This window comes from Lissotriton helveticus, chromosome 6, assembly GCF_964261635.1.
Source record: "Lissotriton helveticus chromosome 6, aLisHel1.1, whole genome shotgun sequence".
In the NCBI taxonomy this organism is placed as follows: domain Eukaryota; kingdom Metazoa; phylum Chordata; class Amphibia; order Caudata; family Salamandridae; genus Lissotriton; species Lissotriton helveticus.
The window spans coordinates 1,616,796,790-1,616,813,669 of NC_136067.1; the positions used below are offsets into that span (position 1 = coordinate 1,616,796,790).

The 16,880-nt window shown below is 46.2% G+C and overlaps 1 protein-coding gene across 1 annotated transcript in view; it reads left to right on the top strand.

Annotated features, from left to right (window-relative positions):
- Window positions 1–16,880, top strand: part of LOC144763635 (N(4)-(Beta-N-acetylglucosaminyl)-L-asparaginase-like) — a 391,860-nt gene that overhangs the window by 254,613 nt on the left and 120,367 nt on the right. The window contains exon 6 of the mRNA XM_078649411.1: window positions 14,291–14,379. Coding sequence (XP_078505537.1) covers window positions 14,291–14,379 — 89 coding nt within the window. The remainder of the gene's footprint in view (window positions 1–14,290; window positions 14,380–16,880) is intronic.

Consider the following 16,880-nt stretch of genomic DNA (forward strand, 5'->3'; position numbering starts at 1 on the left):
CCAACGGACTTCATCATCGAGCTCCTGGAGGTGGCAATGAAGAAAAACTTTTTTGTCTTCCAAGATGAATACTTTTTCCAGAGTAAGGGAGTAGCAATGGGGGCAGCCTTTGCTCCTGACCTAGCCATACTATACATGGCGGAATTTGAACAGGACCACATCTTATCATCTAGAAATCCATATGAAAACAACATTTGGATGTGGAGACGGTATATCGATGATGTGCTGATGTTGTGGACAGGAAACGAGGATGAATTGAATTCATTTTTTACATGGCTTAACACTCAATCCCAAGACATTCAATTTACTATGAACATGAGTAGAACCTCGATTGATTTCTTAGATATCAGCATTAAAGTTCAAAATGGCCATCTTCATACCACACTCTACCGGAAACCCACGGAAAGAAACAGTCTACTACGATACTCGAGCCACCACACACGTAGTCTCCGTGACAATTTACCATTCGGCCAGTTCCTCCGAGTGAGGAGGCACTGCTCACTCAAAGAAGACTACTTTTCAGAATCGGATCTCCTGATCGGGAGATTGATGGAAAGGGGATATCCGAGACGACTGGTAACAAGGGCAAGAAAGAGGGCTTGGTTCAGCCCAAGGGAAGATTTGCTCCAACCTAAAGAACGCCGTGCCGATCCAGACAGGATTGTCTGTGTAACTACATTCTGCACAAAGAGTAACCTCATCAAGAAGGCAGTCAATAAACATTGGGAGATGGTATCAGATGTCATTGACCACAAAGAACTTCCGATGCACGCTTTCAAAAAGGCGAAAAATATCAGGGATAAAGTGGTGTGTTCACTTCTAGAAACTCCAGCTCCTCCCACCCTACAAAGTATCTGGAATCTTCCCCAAGTAGTAGGTCACTTTAAGTGCACCAAGTGTAAAGCCTGCCCACTCACCTTAGAAACCAAGGTATGGGAATATCGGAACCATAAGGTGAATCTCAAAACCCTGACTAACTGTAACACAAGTGATGTTATCTATGCCATTATATGTCCGTGTGACCTGGTATATATTGGACAAACAAAACAACATGTAAAGAAGCGTATTCTCCAACACTGTAGTCGGATAAGATGTCAGACACCAGGCTCCCCCTTGGTCGAACACTTCATGTCTAAAGCCCATACTCCAGAATCTTTCAAATGGCTGGTGGTTGAGAAAATAGAGATTGGACCTAGAGGGGGTGATTTGAATTCGCTACTTAACTTGCGGGAATGTAAATGGATGTACACTCTGGACACTGTGGATAATGGTCTTAATGAACTTGATGCGACCTACTCACAACTAGCGGGACTGACATCTGATCCCTGATTTTTGATTTTTTGATTTGTGATAATGCTTTCTGCACAGAAAAGGGTATACTATGATATGCTTCACTATACAGAATATTGAATCACTGACCCAGCTGGGCCAATGATAAACAATTTACTTAGATAACATCTAACAATACCATCTAAGAATACTGTGTTATATTACTGTGGAAATGTGACCTACGCACAACTAGTGGGACTGACATCTGATCACTGTCTGTTGATAATGCTCTCTGTACAGATAATGAAATACTTTGATATGCCTCACTATACAGAATTGTTCAATCAATTACTCAGCTGGACCAATGTTAAACTGTTGATTCAGATAACACCTAATAATACCATCTTAGATTGCTGGGTTACGTGACTATGAAAATAGCAGAACCTACATCTGACCTCAATTTCTTTTTATTCATAAAGGGATGCTAGATCAACTTCGCAATGTATATTACTATTGCTAACTTGTCATTAATTAGGTTTTAGGTATGTCGTAGACAAGAATATAAGGAAGTTTATATAGCCCCCTTTTTTGCGTGAATTACAAGACTTGTTTGCCTCGCTTTAAACAATAATAAGTGTGGGTGCACGCTTGAACGTCAGTAACCATATATGAGTAATTGGCCAAGATCGACTTTAGCCGAGCCTCTGACACTCACACACCCGGTCGGAATAGTGACTCTGCCAACACGCATGCGCAATCTAGTCACACCCGCGGCACCAGCATCCAGCGGCGGCACCGCGAGGTGCTCGGACACGCCCCCTGAGACACGCCCCAAGCATTAAGCATTTCGGAGTGACTCCGTGGAGGCTCTGGTGGTTCATGCCGTGGATTAACTCCAGCATAGCAAAAGGTACGTCGGACAAAGAGGCTGCTCATCCCGCGCTGCCTGTCTCTGATTCCAACAGCGCTGCAAGCATTTCCCCGCACTTATCGTCGGACAGAGAGGCTGTTTATTCCGCGCCGCCTGTCTTTGATTCTAACAGCGCTGTAAGCAATTCCTCACACTTATCTCTACCCTCAATAGCGCTAAAAGTATGTCCTCGCACTTCTGGTCTGGAATAAGAGATTGCGATCTGTTTACAGATTCAAGGTGATTTTAGTATCCGAGCAACTTTGTTGTTTCTCTGCCCACCATAGCGCTTTAAATATGCCCCCGCGCTTTAGGTTTTCCTTTGAAATTAGAGATCCTGATCTGTCCACGGTGGCGAGGGGACCTTAACCATTACAACCGGGAACTTTTCTGCAACCTGTATTGGGATCAGTGATCGCCTTGAAATTCATTTTTTTTAAACGTCGAACTAAGGCGAACTAATACACAATGACTCGAGTTAAGAGTGTCTTTATGACTCTGGTTTTTACAGATGGTGTGAGGGAACCTCTCCCAGACCTACCCCTCCAGTTGGTGTTTGACTGATACCACACCAACTTAGGAATACGAATAAAAGAAATTTCCAAGTAAGTCCATCCTTCCTTAATTCCACGAACCCCACCTGGACATCCTAAATACTGTGTACTCCTTCCATGGGTATAGAGATACATGGATACATACATTTTGTATCCACAGATTCCACGCCATTTCTCAACTCATCTGGGACTGCAAACATCCACCCAAGACTCTCAACCCTAGAAGAATCTAGTAAGTAGGGGCATCTCCACTGTGGGTTGACTCCTCCCTGACCTGCCCTACATAAACCTTCCTAAATGTTAATTGTTCCTTCACAGAACACCACCAACGGCGCAAGTCTCCAACCGAGGTGGGACCACATTACACGCCAGAATCAATGTAGGTACACTAGCTGAGGGACCATTGATTGATGCCCTTTTTAACAGTTTTTAATTCACCCTACTGAGTGATATACGTATCTATTTCCGTAGGTGCTCACTAACACTATCTCTACTGTCCTGATGAAGACCCCAAACTGAGGAACCACCCGCCCTTACTACCGGGGTCGAAACGTCGACAACATTTACTCTCCAACATAAACGTCACAACAGAATTTGCCATACATGGTCCTCGTGTATTGTTTGTATGGGGAACAATGTGATCTAGTATAGACGGGAAATGTTTTAAGATTGATTTTGAATTGTCTACAGGACACAATTCCTTTTCTTTGTCCCTCCATCTATTCCAACCACACCCTTCCCTACTGAATCTGGAACCCCTCTTTTTGACACCCACTGAGCACGATTTTGAATAATGACTACATCCATTGTTATGTTTTGTATGAATTAAATACAAAATAACTGTGTGAGTACTGAACATCACTGCTTATAGCTGAATTAAATTCAGTTCCATAGTGACTTGTTTTGTGTGTACCTGCTAACCATTTTCTGATGAAATGAACGCTGTGAATATGTTATGTAACCGACCACTTTTTTTGTAACTACATGCTGACCCAGGTCGGTGAACAAAGGGTTTACCCCATTATCACCTACCGTTTCCAGGCATGAGCCATGTCCCTTTGGCAACCAAACATGCCACCCCCATAAAAGTACGCTCAACTCTAGGGCCACCAATCTCCTCCATCAACCTCACTAGCACAATGCAAGGAGAGACCTCCAGAGTGCAGACCAAAACAGAGGAAAGTATGTGACCCACCCCCTCCCAAAAGGGCCTAAACACTGGACACTCCCAGCCTTCATGGAAAAAATCCACTGCTGGAAGCGTGGCATCAAATGCACACTGCCTGAGCGCCGGGGAGTAAGTGCAGTAAGCGCCGTGGGGTGAGATACACCGCATGTAAATAGCTAAATTGCACCATAAGCAGCTGTGATGAAATCGCAAACTCTCTGGGCGCCATATAGGCCTTCCTCCATTCCTCATCATCCAGTTCTCCACCCATTGCACCCTCCTCTTCTGGGTCCTCTCAAGGCCGTCTGGAGCATGGATTACCACTGAGATGTAGATCGCGGAGGTGCTGCCCATGCCCAGTCGCCCAAGGAAAATGTTTGCTTCTAGCAGGCTGAACTCGGGTAGTGAGTCCCCTGGGACATTATTAGCCTGTAAAGTGTGGCATAATTGGAGGTAGACATGTGAGTTGTCCCGGGTATATCTAGCCTTTAAGTCCTGGAATGACACAATGTTGCCCCTTTTATAGACATCCCTCAGGTAGGAAATGCCAATACAGTCCCAGGGGACAAAGTCCTTCAGGTCCGAAAGCTTACTAAGCCACGTTCCCCGCCACAAAGGAGTCATCTCAGTGAGCCAGCTGTCCCAGCCAGTAAGCCGAAGAGCCACCCTCCAACAATCGACACCCGTGTGCAGGAAGGTAATGTGGCGGGCCGACGTTACTTTGTGCTTACCACCCGCACACACAAAATTAGTGGTTTTGACAGTCGGTGAGTAAAACCATTTGCAGGGGATGGGGAATGGATAGTTGCCCAGAGTGTATAAATAACTTGCCAAGCATACCATTTTAAAGAGAGCGGTGCGCCCCATGGGGTTCAATGGCAAACGGGATTCAATGGCAGACGGTCAAGCATCATCTAGCCTACGGAAGTTAAGGACCTAGCCCAAATCTGGAAGAGGGGACACGTGAATCCCTAAATACTTTGAAGAGTTGTGTCAGGTAGGAATGTTGGGACATCAAACCCTCCCCAGGGCGTCTCCCTTATCCTCAACCAGGCAGGACTTGTCCTCGTTAACCTTGAGCCCGGACGCCTCGCCATATAGTCGAAGAAGTGTCAGACATCGTGGGCCAGAGCGCTGGGGATCCCTCAGAAACAGTAGAATATCGTGCGCACATAAATCTATTCAGTCTTTGAAGGCACTCCCCCACTTCTGAGCGCCGCCACGTATAAGTCGCACCAGGGGTTTTGTCACCAAGGTAAATAGCAGTGGGGACACCGGATACCCCTGGTGCGTACCACGTTCAATAGGAAACAAAGGAGACAGAACACCATTTACACAGACCTGAGCTGTCGGGGCTTGGCAAAGAAGACGGATTATACGGCGGAACCCCTAATCCACTCCAATCTGCATGAGGACACTATCCATGAAGTCCCAGGACACTGTATTAATAGCCTTAGTGAAATCAACTAGCAAGAGGGCCAGGGGGCCATCATGGGTCTGTGCCCGAGATAGCGCCACATGGACCCTCCTAATACAGTGGCGCGTGCTGCGGCCCGGCATACATCATAGTAATCACAATGGATCAGGTGTGGTAACGCCCAACCCAGCCCGCGCTGCTAGAACTTTAACATAGATCCTAATGTCAATGATAATGAGGGAAATCGGGCAATAAGATGAACACTGGTCCCTGGGGAGATCCTCTTAGGACAGGACTAAAACTGAGGCACAATCTAAGCCAGGTGGAAAGATCCCCTGCTGCAGTGCAGCTGCATAAAGAGTCAGAAGATGGGGGCATAAGATATCTCGGAAGCATTTATAGTATTCAATGAGGCACTTATCAGGGCCTGCCTTCTTTCCGGCTTGCAATCCTGACACCACAGAGTTCACCTCGTCCAGCGTGAGATCCTGGTCCAACTCTCGAGCCAAAGCACTAGTTACAAATTGCAGCAATATGCTTTTCAGAAGAAGGTTTGCAGGAGGAAATATTGTGAGTACAACCCCGATACAAATCGGCAAACACCTGAGCAATAGCAGGGAGTTCCTCCCGGAAACATTCCAAAGAATCCCGAATCTCTGGGACCACCAGGTCGGAGATTATCATGAGTTGCCAGCCAATATATTAACGTACCCTATTTATCACCAGAAGCGTTCACCCTTTGCATAGAGGCCATCCAACAGTGCTTGGCATCCTCAAGGGAGATCTGTCACAGTGGGGTTTTCAGTGGCCTCCAGGTGTTGTATTTGACATTCAAGGTCCGTCAGCCATGCCATATGGTGTGCCGCAGCTCGACGAACGTAACCTTTAAGCTGGCCTCTCAAGGAGGGCTTACTGGATGTCCAGTGTTGATGCCGAGGTAATTGAGCCACGTTAAGTTTAAAGAATTGCTGTAGTTCTTCTTAAACAAAAGTAGCAAATTCGGAGCTTTGCAAGTACCAGGCACTGAACCTCCATGTGGGGCACTGAATGGTGGGCTGGGTACCCTAAGATAGCACAAGCGAAAAATTATCGAAATACCGCATGTGAGAATGCGCACATATTGAATCAAGAGTAGATCCATCACCGGTAACCAAAGCAAGTCTATATGGGATTCTGTTGCATGCGCCGCCGTATGAGGAGTATAGACACATTGGGTAGGATGCCAAGAGCGCCAGATATCGCAGAGGCCCAGAGAATCGTCCCACAAGGATAGACAGACCGACCGGGACCAGCTGCCCGGGGTAGGAGCCATTGAGGCATCCATCAAAGGGTCAGGAATTGTGTTAAAATCACCTGTGTTGTAATAAAGATGAAGACTGAGGCAAGGTAAGTTCAAACACCTTTATTCTGTCATCCACTCTCTGCAACTGAAACATGTCCAACATTCCAAAGTGAACTCTAGGGGAACGTTCCAAATGGCAGGAGAAGGCGAGAAGGGAGGAAGATACCAAGCGGGAGAGAGAGGAAAGTAACAACACAAGGAAAGTACAGAGGAGGGAAAAAGAAGAGAGATTACAACACACTCCAACCATCATAACTCCCTGAGGGAGAGTCAAGATAAAGCATTGCAACAATTGCAGGGAAGGCTGCAGCAGGAGAGGAGGAACAGAACAGGATGTAAAGTTGTAAAGCCGTGCTTCCAGTTGGCCCTCAATACCGACACGTAACATCCCTGGGTGTCCGTGTACTGCGTTGTGACTGTGAGTGGGAGTGATTTATGCAGTAATATGGAGGCTCCTCTGGAGCCTTGTGCAAAGCCGGAGTGGTAAATACTGTCATAGCCGAAATGGCTTAAGAAGGGATAGCTTGTGCATAGTAAGTGTGTCTCCTGCAAGAAGATGACTGCTGTTCTATGTCACCAAATATACCTTTAATCCAGTCCAGCAGGCTGTACCCATTCCAGAAGACCACCGTTAGTTTAGGGGGTTCAGGACGCAGACAGAGGACATAAGGCAGTCCCTGCCACAAGCCAGGTCCAGGAATAACCTCGAAACCTGCAGTGCTATGCATACGTAGTTGTGTGGTCGCCTTAGAGAGCCTAGAAGGAAGAAACATTGTTAAAACAGAACAATAGAAGGGACAAACCAGGCCCGAAAGCCCAACTGGTATACTCACCCCCCACCCCAGGAAGCATCTGTCCCCCTAAATGAATTACCCACAACATCTAACTAGGGGGGGAAACTTCTGTGACCTGTAAGTGTCCATGAAAGCGGATCCAGTGCCCGACAATGTATTTCAACATATGCAAGTGTCTTTGTAATTAGGTACCCTACAGAAGTAACACTGAGAGCCAAAAGGGAGCCACATAAACTCTGGTCCCCACGAGGAAGGGGTGAGACCATCTATCTTCCCTGTCACTCCCAAATGGCCAACCTCCTACACAGAACCTGCACTTCGAGTAACAATGAACATCTAAATCATGGAGTTGCGGAAAGTTGAGAGGAAGAGCCCACGTCCATCTCAGCAGAGTGAAAGAGCATTGGAGTATTGGAGAGGTTTGCAATCCCCCTCGGGAAAGCTGGATTTGAAGCATTGTCTTCAGGGACCAAGCCAGAGCCCTCCTCATCTGCCGCATGCCCCAACTGAGATTTCCTAGATCGTGAGCGACCACCCCTTCGCCTACAGCAGTGCAGCGAATGAGCCCGCTCCACCGGGTCCCCCAATCGGGCCCAGTTCAAGGGGCGGTCTCTGAGGCAGCCGCCGCTCAGTTGCCCATTCTCAGGCCTGACCTTGCATCTAAAAAAAAAAAAAAGAGTGCAGGACTGGAAAAAGACCTTGAGACGGGCAGGGGATAGGAGCATATTGCGCAGGTTGAGCACGCAAAGTTTCTGCTTCACTTAAGCAAAGGAGCGCCGCTGGTTCTCCACTGCCCTTGTGTAATCAGGAAACAGGAGGACCTTCGAGTTGTCGAACCACAGGTCAGAGTGGACACGGGCCTCCTGCACGATCATGTCTCGATCCCTGAAGTTAAGCAACCTCAGAATCACAGTCCGCGGGGTTGGGCATTGGCGGGGGTTTCGGCACCCTTTCAATGACAAAGAAAGCAGACTGTTTATTTTCGAGCACCCATGATTTGAACCAATCCTCCAATACCCTGCTGCTCCAAGGACTCAGCGATACAAAAGGGGATGATGGACGGAGCGTTTGAGCAAATCAAACTCACACCTCCAGTCAACTGATCTGGGTTTACTCCATCACCACTGGATTCAAGCAAGCCTGGCTGAAGTCGGCTGTAATGCCTGAAACCGGTCCTAGGAAGCTTGAATCCGGTCCAGGGAAGGCATGGCTTGGCAGTTCGGGCTGGACTGTTCCCATGAGGCACAGGGTCAGACTGATTTGCATATGGCCATGTCTGAACTGGGGTGGCAGAGTGGGCTAAAGAACAGTGATGGATTAAACCCAGATCTGTTGACTGGGTGTGAGTGTTTGATTGGTTCAGATGCTCCGTCCATCACCACCCCCTTTTGTACCGCTTTGTCGCCATAAGTTGTCAGGGTATGCTCAGACGTGAGTCCCTTGCTCACTTTGCCACTGGATTCAAGCAAGCCTGGCTGAAGACGGCTGTAATGCCAGAAACCGGTCCTAGGAAGCTTGAATCCAGTCCAGGGAAGGCATGGCTTGGCAGTTCGGGCTGGACTGTTCCCATGAGGCACAGAGTCAGACTGATTTGCATATGGCCATGTCTGAACTGGGGTGGCAGAGTGGGCTAAAGAACGGTGATGGATTAAACCCAGATCTGTTGACTGGGTGTGAGTGTTTGATTGGTTCAGATGCTCCGTCCATCACCACCCCCTTTTGTACCACTCCAAGGACTCAGGCAGGCCAATAAGTCTGAGATTAATATGCTGTGATCTGTTTTCAGCGTACTCCGCTCTCTGTCAGCAGTGACACCGAGGAGGACAGTTTGGACTTCTGGCTCTTGAGAGGGGTGATCTCGTCCTCAGTGGTCGATACTTGTTATTCAACCTCCATAGTTTTGTCCACCACATTACAGGATGCTGGCAGAGCAGGGAGAGATCCACATGCAGGCCATCCACCATGGATTCCACAGCGTCCCTGGAGTCCTGTGTTGCCTTAGGGACCACATCTAAGACCGCACCTCCCCAGTATGCCAAATCGAACACCAGGTCCACTGAACCCTATCCAGGCTCATGGAGCGTAGTCGGTGGGACCGTATACTGGTTCATTCTCGTCTAGGCCAGGGTCTGTGGCGGAATTCTCCCCTCCCCATCTCCAGGCCCAAGGGTCCAGTAGTCTAGCGGAAGGGGGGGGGCAAGAGCGCCTCTGAGCCAGGGCCCAGGGACAGCCTAGGGTGGGAGCACGAACCATCAAGGCCCCCTGGATAATCGAACGCCCGGTCCACCGGACCCTCTCCAGGCTCATGGAGCGCAGTCAGTGGGAACGTACACTGGTTCATTCTTGTCTAGGCCAGGGTCTGTGGCGGAATCCTCCCCCGCCCCATCTCCAGGCCCAAGGGTCCAGTAGTCTAGTGAAAGGTCGGGCAAGAGTGCCTCTAAGCCAGGGCCCAGGGACAGCCCAGGGTGGGAGCACAAACCACCAAGGCCCCCTGGATAACCAGTCCCCAGAATACAGACAGGTGAGGCCTGGGAGGGTCTAAATATATGAAGCAGGCAAGGATGTCAGGAAGGAGGCCCTTCGCCCTGGCCGTCACCGCTGTCCACCTGTCACAGGGGCACCACGCCGCCAGCAGAACCCTGGAGACAAAGCCCTGAGCTCCTGCTATCTTCCTGCACCCAAGCTCAACTCTGGCAAGGTGGGGGCTCCAGCTAGCTACATGTGCGTATCCCCAGCAGCCCCCTCCACCAATTGTCTGATGAGGGCGGGGGGAGCCGCAGCTGAGAGGTCCCAGGGGCAACACCAGTGTCCCAATGGGTTCACAGTTGCTCCTGCAGCTCCCAGAAATTCTGATGGGACGCCCCTCAGGACACCGCTACCGCAGGGTATCAACCCTCTTCGCTGCCGAGCCCCAAGTGTATTCCGGCCCCAGCCACAGCAGATGAATAGCCTCAGTCCCAAAGGCCGAGCCTGGCAGCCACCAATACCACCACCGCTCCTGGCCCACCTCCATCAGCCGCGCCAGTCCCACTAAAATGTATCCCCCAAGGGGACTTCCAAGTCTAAGTAGAGAAGAGCAAAGCTGGGGGAGAGAGAAGAGCCCCCCCGGCCAGCCGGATCACAGCGCAACCCTTACCTTGGCTCCAGGACCTCATCAGTGCATCTCCTGCTCCACCCCGGACCTGGCCACACCAAAGAACACCGCGTGGGTCCTGCCGGAGGCAGTCCGAAGCTTCTCGCTTCTGACAGGCGAGAGGTAGGACCTGCCACCTCAGGCAAGGCTGCCGGTAGCCATCATCCCTCACTTCTACAATCTGCATCCAGGCCTGAATTGCCAATCACGTCCCAGACGGCCACCGGGCCTCACCGCAGCCCTAAATGTAGCTCTCGTCTCTCCTTCCGCTTCTGCCGGCTGAGACCCCAGCTATCTCATGCCTCCAGGAAATGAGGTGGGCAGTCCTGCTATGCTCAGCGTGTTTGCAACCGCACCATCCTTCCAGTGGCCTGGCATTGTGGCAGGACTCCACTGCGCAGTCAGCCAACAAGCCTGTCTAAAATCAGGTTTGACACATACAGAATGATAAACAGAAACTCAGTGTACTGACAGACAAAAAAAGTTTTTAAAGTATTTTCATTTTATTATTGCATATATAACATTCTGAGTTAAAAAACAATCACAATGTCAAACACATATCATAAACTGACAATACATGTAAAATATTTATTTCATCAAATCATAATATAAAAAGGAACAAGAATATCAACACCAAATGATAAAATACTACAAGGGTTACAAGAAATGAGTAGATAAGATGACAATCTCTACGAGCGTTTCGGCGTAACACACGCCTTCTTCAGGAGAACCACTTGAACTTCTGTATACAAGAAAAACATATAAATAACTTGATATAATACGTACAACAATACAGTACCCTGAGTCTGTTACAAATAAAACATGGTGCATGAGACATGTCTACTCATTTCTTGTAACTCTTGTAGTATTTTATCATTTGGTGTTGATATTCTTGTTCCTTTTTATATTATGATTTGATGAAATAATTATTTTACATGTATTGTCAGTTTATGATATGTGTTTGACATTGTGAATGTTTTTTAACTCAGAATTTTATATATGCAATAATAAAATGAAAAAACTTTTAAAACTTTTTTTGTCTGTCAGTACACTGAGTTTCTGTTTATCATTCTGTATGTGTCAAACCTGATTTTAGACTGGTGTTTAGTTGCCTAGGAATTGTTATTACTTTAAGTAGTGTTGCCTTGTCCTAGGAACGGTTACTAGTTTCGGGGGGTCCCTTTTTACCTTATTTGCAGTCAGCCAACAAGGCCACACCACTTGGGATCAAGGATGCCCCTCTGCACAAAAAAGGTTGACGTTGTCAGGTAGGATGTCGGCAGATAGATAGGCGTTGGGGACGGGAGCAACCCTAAGCCATCTTGGCCACGCCCCCTCAGAGCAAAGTTTTAGAGCTTCAGCTCTTTTAAATATTAGAGGGGTGGTCTAACCAATAGTAGTTTCAACTTTTTCATTGTAATTGTGAAAGGAACACTTTACAGTCTTTGAGTTGGGGTATGGTTGCGTTAATAACTGAGCTAGTGTGAAGTCTAGAACCCCATTTGGTGCTCTACTTTAATATGTTGGAGGGATTTGCTAGTGTAGTTGGTGTTTGCTAGGTCTAGGATTCTGCCTTTGATGTATGTATGATGATTGAATAACTGCTTATTGTGATGTTTTCTAACCGTACTGTGTTTTACTTAAATCAGAGCTTTTAATCTTTGGGACGTTAGGCAAACATAAGGTAGGGTATGGGTTACAAGAGTCAATGAAGTTGTGAAAATCATTTGTTAGAAACGTCTTCTGAATTATTGTACATTTCATGCTGCTAAATCTAATGTCGTAGTGTGACTTTATTTACAAAATCTTGCATTTGTTTTTAAAAGTAGATATGTGAGACTACTACTGGTAACATGCACCAAATATAATTGGAGTGTAAATCATTTGATATTGTATAAAGATGTGCACGTCCAGTTGAATGGTTACTTCTTAAATGGCGTTTTTCTGTTGACTTATTTTTGTACTATTTTGTTTAGAAGATATTTAAATACGATGAATACAACCCTCGCCTTTTTGTTATTGAAGGCCCTAAAGCAGCACACATTCTTACCTCAAAATGGTGTTGGAGGCTCTGTTTGTAGTGGCACTGGTTCAAGGTTCTGTTTGGGAGATAACAAAGGCCCATTGTGGTAGCAATGACTTAGTGGCACTGTGGAAGAAAAAAATACTCCTGGGGAGCAACAGGTGTTTGCGCCCGCTTTCGCATCCCTGGGCACTTTGGTATTACATAAGGGGCCGCAGAGACTTGTGCTGCCCCTCTTTAACCGCATGTGTGCGGGCGGAATTCCGCTCGTACGCTGAGATTTTTGAAAGCGCACTTTACGTGACGAGCTGGGCTCGTCATCAGCGTGCGAGGAGGCTACATCATGACGAGCCCAGCTCGTCATCAGCGTGGAAGGGGTTAATACCGATAGCCTTGCACACATAAAGCGTCAGCACTATCTTCAAGGGATCGTTCCCTCATTTGCACAGGGGCGTGCCGTATTACCGACACGGGCACAGAAGCCCTCAGGAAGCGCACTGACAGAGCGCCATTTAAAAGGTGGCGCACTGTCAGTGCGCCCCCTGAGGACAGCTCTCTGCAGGGGGTAAAGGGGATTCTATGGATCCTTTGAAAGTGCAGGCGGGTTGACGCTTGCACTGTGAAACACAAATTTCACGTGAATGCGCTGCCCTCAAGGCACCCCATGTTCGCAGCTGCCCTGGGGGCAGCGCATTCATGGTAATAGGGTGATTGTTTGTGCTGGGCACACAATTTTAAATGTGCGCCCGGCACAAACAATGAAAATGCGTCTACACCATAATACGGCCCAGGTCCAGTGACACCAACGGTCTGTCAGCTGCACCCGGCACAGTGTCCGTGTATTTAGTTCCCACATACTGGTTGAACGTAGCGATGTGAAACCAGTTGTTCAATGTATTCAGCTGTATTGCAAAGGTTGCAGGTGCTGACATTAGCATGCCTGTGAAACCAAGCCCCTACCAGCACATTCCCACCAAGGAAAGTAACAGTCATGGAATGGAGGGCTATGGTTTGAAATTTGGTGAGGATCTGGCCTAACGGCAAGAGCTGTTAAACCTCGAAGTTGGGGAACCGGGTTCGAGTCTCGGCAGGGACGTTCAACATCCTGTGATTCTGGGCAAATCACTTATTCTCCCCATGCCTAAACAAAAAGAATGTATCTTCTGTAACGCAACTGGTGCTCATGTGAAGCTCTCTCATACCTTCTGTACTGTCTGTGCTATATAAACCCCCCCCCCCCCCCCCCCAAAAAAAGAAATTCCCCTGATACCTGATTTAGGCTCCACACAAAATCTTCAACATGAGCAAAGAGTGTGCTGTTTGTCTTGCATTTTCACTTTTGGAATTATCGCGGAGGAGACTGGGCACTGTAGTGGAAGCCTCTTGACGTCTAGAGGAAGGACAGACCCATGTCTTTACAGCGGGTTTTCACTACGGATATAGAACATGCCTATATTTTATTTAACTAAAGGCCCAAAGAAGGAGTGGGAATATCATAAATAAGGGCATTACAAGCATTTCAGTGCGCTTCATTCTGTCTCTGCTCTTCTCCCCTTACAACGGATAAAGTATTTATTAAACTACATATATAAGTAGGATTTATTTAATAGATTGGTAATAATAAATGAGTACTCTGGTTTATGTTCATTTAAAAATATAACACTCTTCAAATCTCTACAGGTGTCTCGACGTCAGGAGCCCCCTTCAAATACCCAGGCAGGGTGGGAGACTCACCTTTACCTGGATGTGGGTTGTATGCAGATCATGAGGTAAGCTGCTACTCAATTAAAGTATGTGAATAAATATTCCTCCCTTCTAAACTTTATTATGAAGCTTCTTTTTCGGATATAATAGCTCGTTTGATAGATCACAAGGGTACTCTGGACAGTTTCTTTTTGGAAAAAATGGTGCAGGAAAAAGGATCTCAGATTCCGGTTTTCATTAAAATGGCGAAGCTCCCGAAAAAAAATAGATGAAAGACACCACAGGAGTATGAGCTCAGACTTCGGTCATTCTATTCCATGGAGACCGATACCGTTGGATATGAATATTTGAAGCTTTCATAATGCAAAAGTCTGGGCCTGTACATTCAAAATAGTCAGATAAAGTTCTGGGAAAGTAAGGGTGTTAAGGAACTTGGCCATTTCATAGAAGGGGGCAGGTCTTTAAATTGGCATGAGACTCAGGCTAGGTGTGGGGTGCAATGTAAACTCTTTTTTTAAATTAGTCAGCCGGTAAAAAAGTATTGCCTCTCATCTAGTCACGCCACAGTCTCAGTTTGTGCTACCCTTTTTAGAACTAAGTTAAGGGGGCTGGAAAATTAGTATAGGCTTTTAGGAAGCCAAAGAGAGTGCACTATAGTATCAGGTTTTTTAGATAAAATTACTCAAGAAACACAGTGCACTTTCACCGAGTCAAGAGTGGCAGGCAATTTGGCATTACGGCAATAAGGCATTAAAAATGTCATTTTTATCACACTGGATGGCTTACCATACTCCTAGAGCGCTACATAAAATGTTTCCAGGAATAGAGATTAGATGCTTCCGATGGCAGCAATTGGACCAAGGGGGCTGGCGTCATTTTTTTTTTACTTGCCAGGCATTGGTCCAGTTTTGGGAGAAAGTTTTTTCCGCCTTAAGTGACGACCTACAGAGGCAAATACAACCAGAAGCGGAAATTACACTTTTTAGGATAGAAAGACAGAGACAAAACTCCCCAATTTTGAAATGAGAGGAAGCATTAGTAGCAATATCCTCTCTCGTGGCACTGTCCCTGATTCTACAGAATTGGAGGTCAGCTAAAGTCCCAGACTATCTGAATTGGAATAATAAAATGATTTGCACTAGAACTTTTAAGGAGGCCTTAGCAAAAAGGGTAGGTGTGACAAAAAGACTCTTAGTCGTCTGGAAGTATATGGATAAAGTAGTAAGTCAATAACTGATTAAAGATAGATTGGGTAAAATATGATAACTGTTGAATAACCAAAAACCCTGTATTGCACTTTATTGAATATGCTCTGAACTTTAAATAGAAGAGTAATTTTGTATTTTGCTTTTCCAGATCGATTACTATTCGGGGGATTAGAAGTAATATTAAATGTCTATTAAAGGAATCGGAGATCTTAAATTCTACAAATTAGACTAATGAATTCTGGCATTTTAAGGGACTGAAATGCACTGCACTAATAGCACTTTGTCTAGTGCGAAGTTTGAACATTATTATGTTTATTAAGGATGAAATTCTGAAATGTTAGCTGTATCTTTTAAAAAGTATTTCTTTTTTTACAAGCTTTTTAAGTAACCATATGTAATGTTAAATTAATCACTTTGCCGGTGTAAGATTTCTGTTTATAATAATTCTACTCAGTAAAATAAAAAAAAGGTGTCTCGACTTCAGGAGCCCTCTTTAAATACCCAGGCAGGGTGGGAGACTCACCTTTACCTGGATGTGGGTTGTATGCAGATCATGAGGTAAACTGCTCCTCAATTAAAGTATGTGAATAAATATTCCCGTTATCTAAACTTCAATTCAGCATGGTTTGCTTAGGTTTCAAACTAGAGCCCAAATGTATTCAATAATCTGACAGCCGAAATTAATGCAAAATTGTCTGGGAGAAAGGGCAGTTTTATCTGAACATTAAAAGAGGTTCTGGGATCATAGGTAGCCTGCACATCCTGTTATGGTAAAATGGGCTATTATTGAAGGGCATCGCAATCTCCTGTCAGTTTCTTCGCCGCCGGAAGATGCATTAGGTTTGCTTAATCAGTTGCATAACTTCCTTCCTACTCTATGATTTCTTGGCGCCAGGGACAAACCCCTAATTTAACCGATGTCGAGAAACAACACATCCTGAGCCTTTGGTAAAGCAACACTTCTGGCGAAAACTTCCTTCCCTGTATAAGGATAAGCCCCCACATCCTAATCGACACCCCTGCCAAGTCCCCCCTCAGCAACTAGCTCTTTATTAATCTGGCCTAAACTAGAATAGTAAAAAATGCATTTATTCTCATTTGCACTTTTAAAATCAGAAATAGTGTAAAAATATTTCCCTTTTTTCAGCTCCTGTGAGGATCGCCCAGATAATTTACCTATTTACGTTTAATTTCGCTCGAGGACTCCCAAATGACACAAGAGATACAGTAGTGATACTGTAATTTTTAAGTACAATCCTAAACCACTGTAATTGTAAATTAAGTACAAAGAGAAACAGCTCCAAATGAAAGCGTTGGGCTGCTAAAAACGTCCCCAAGTACTAAGAATTAGAAAGATT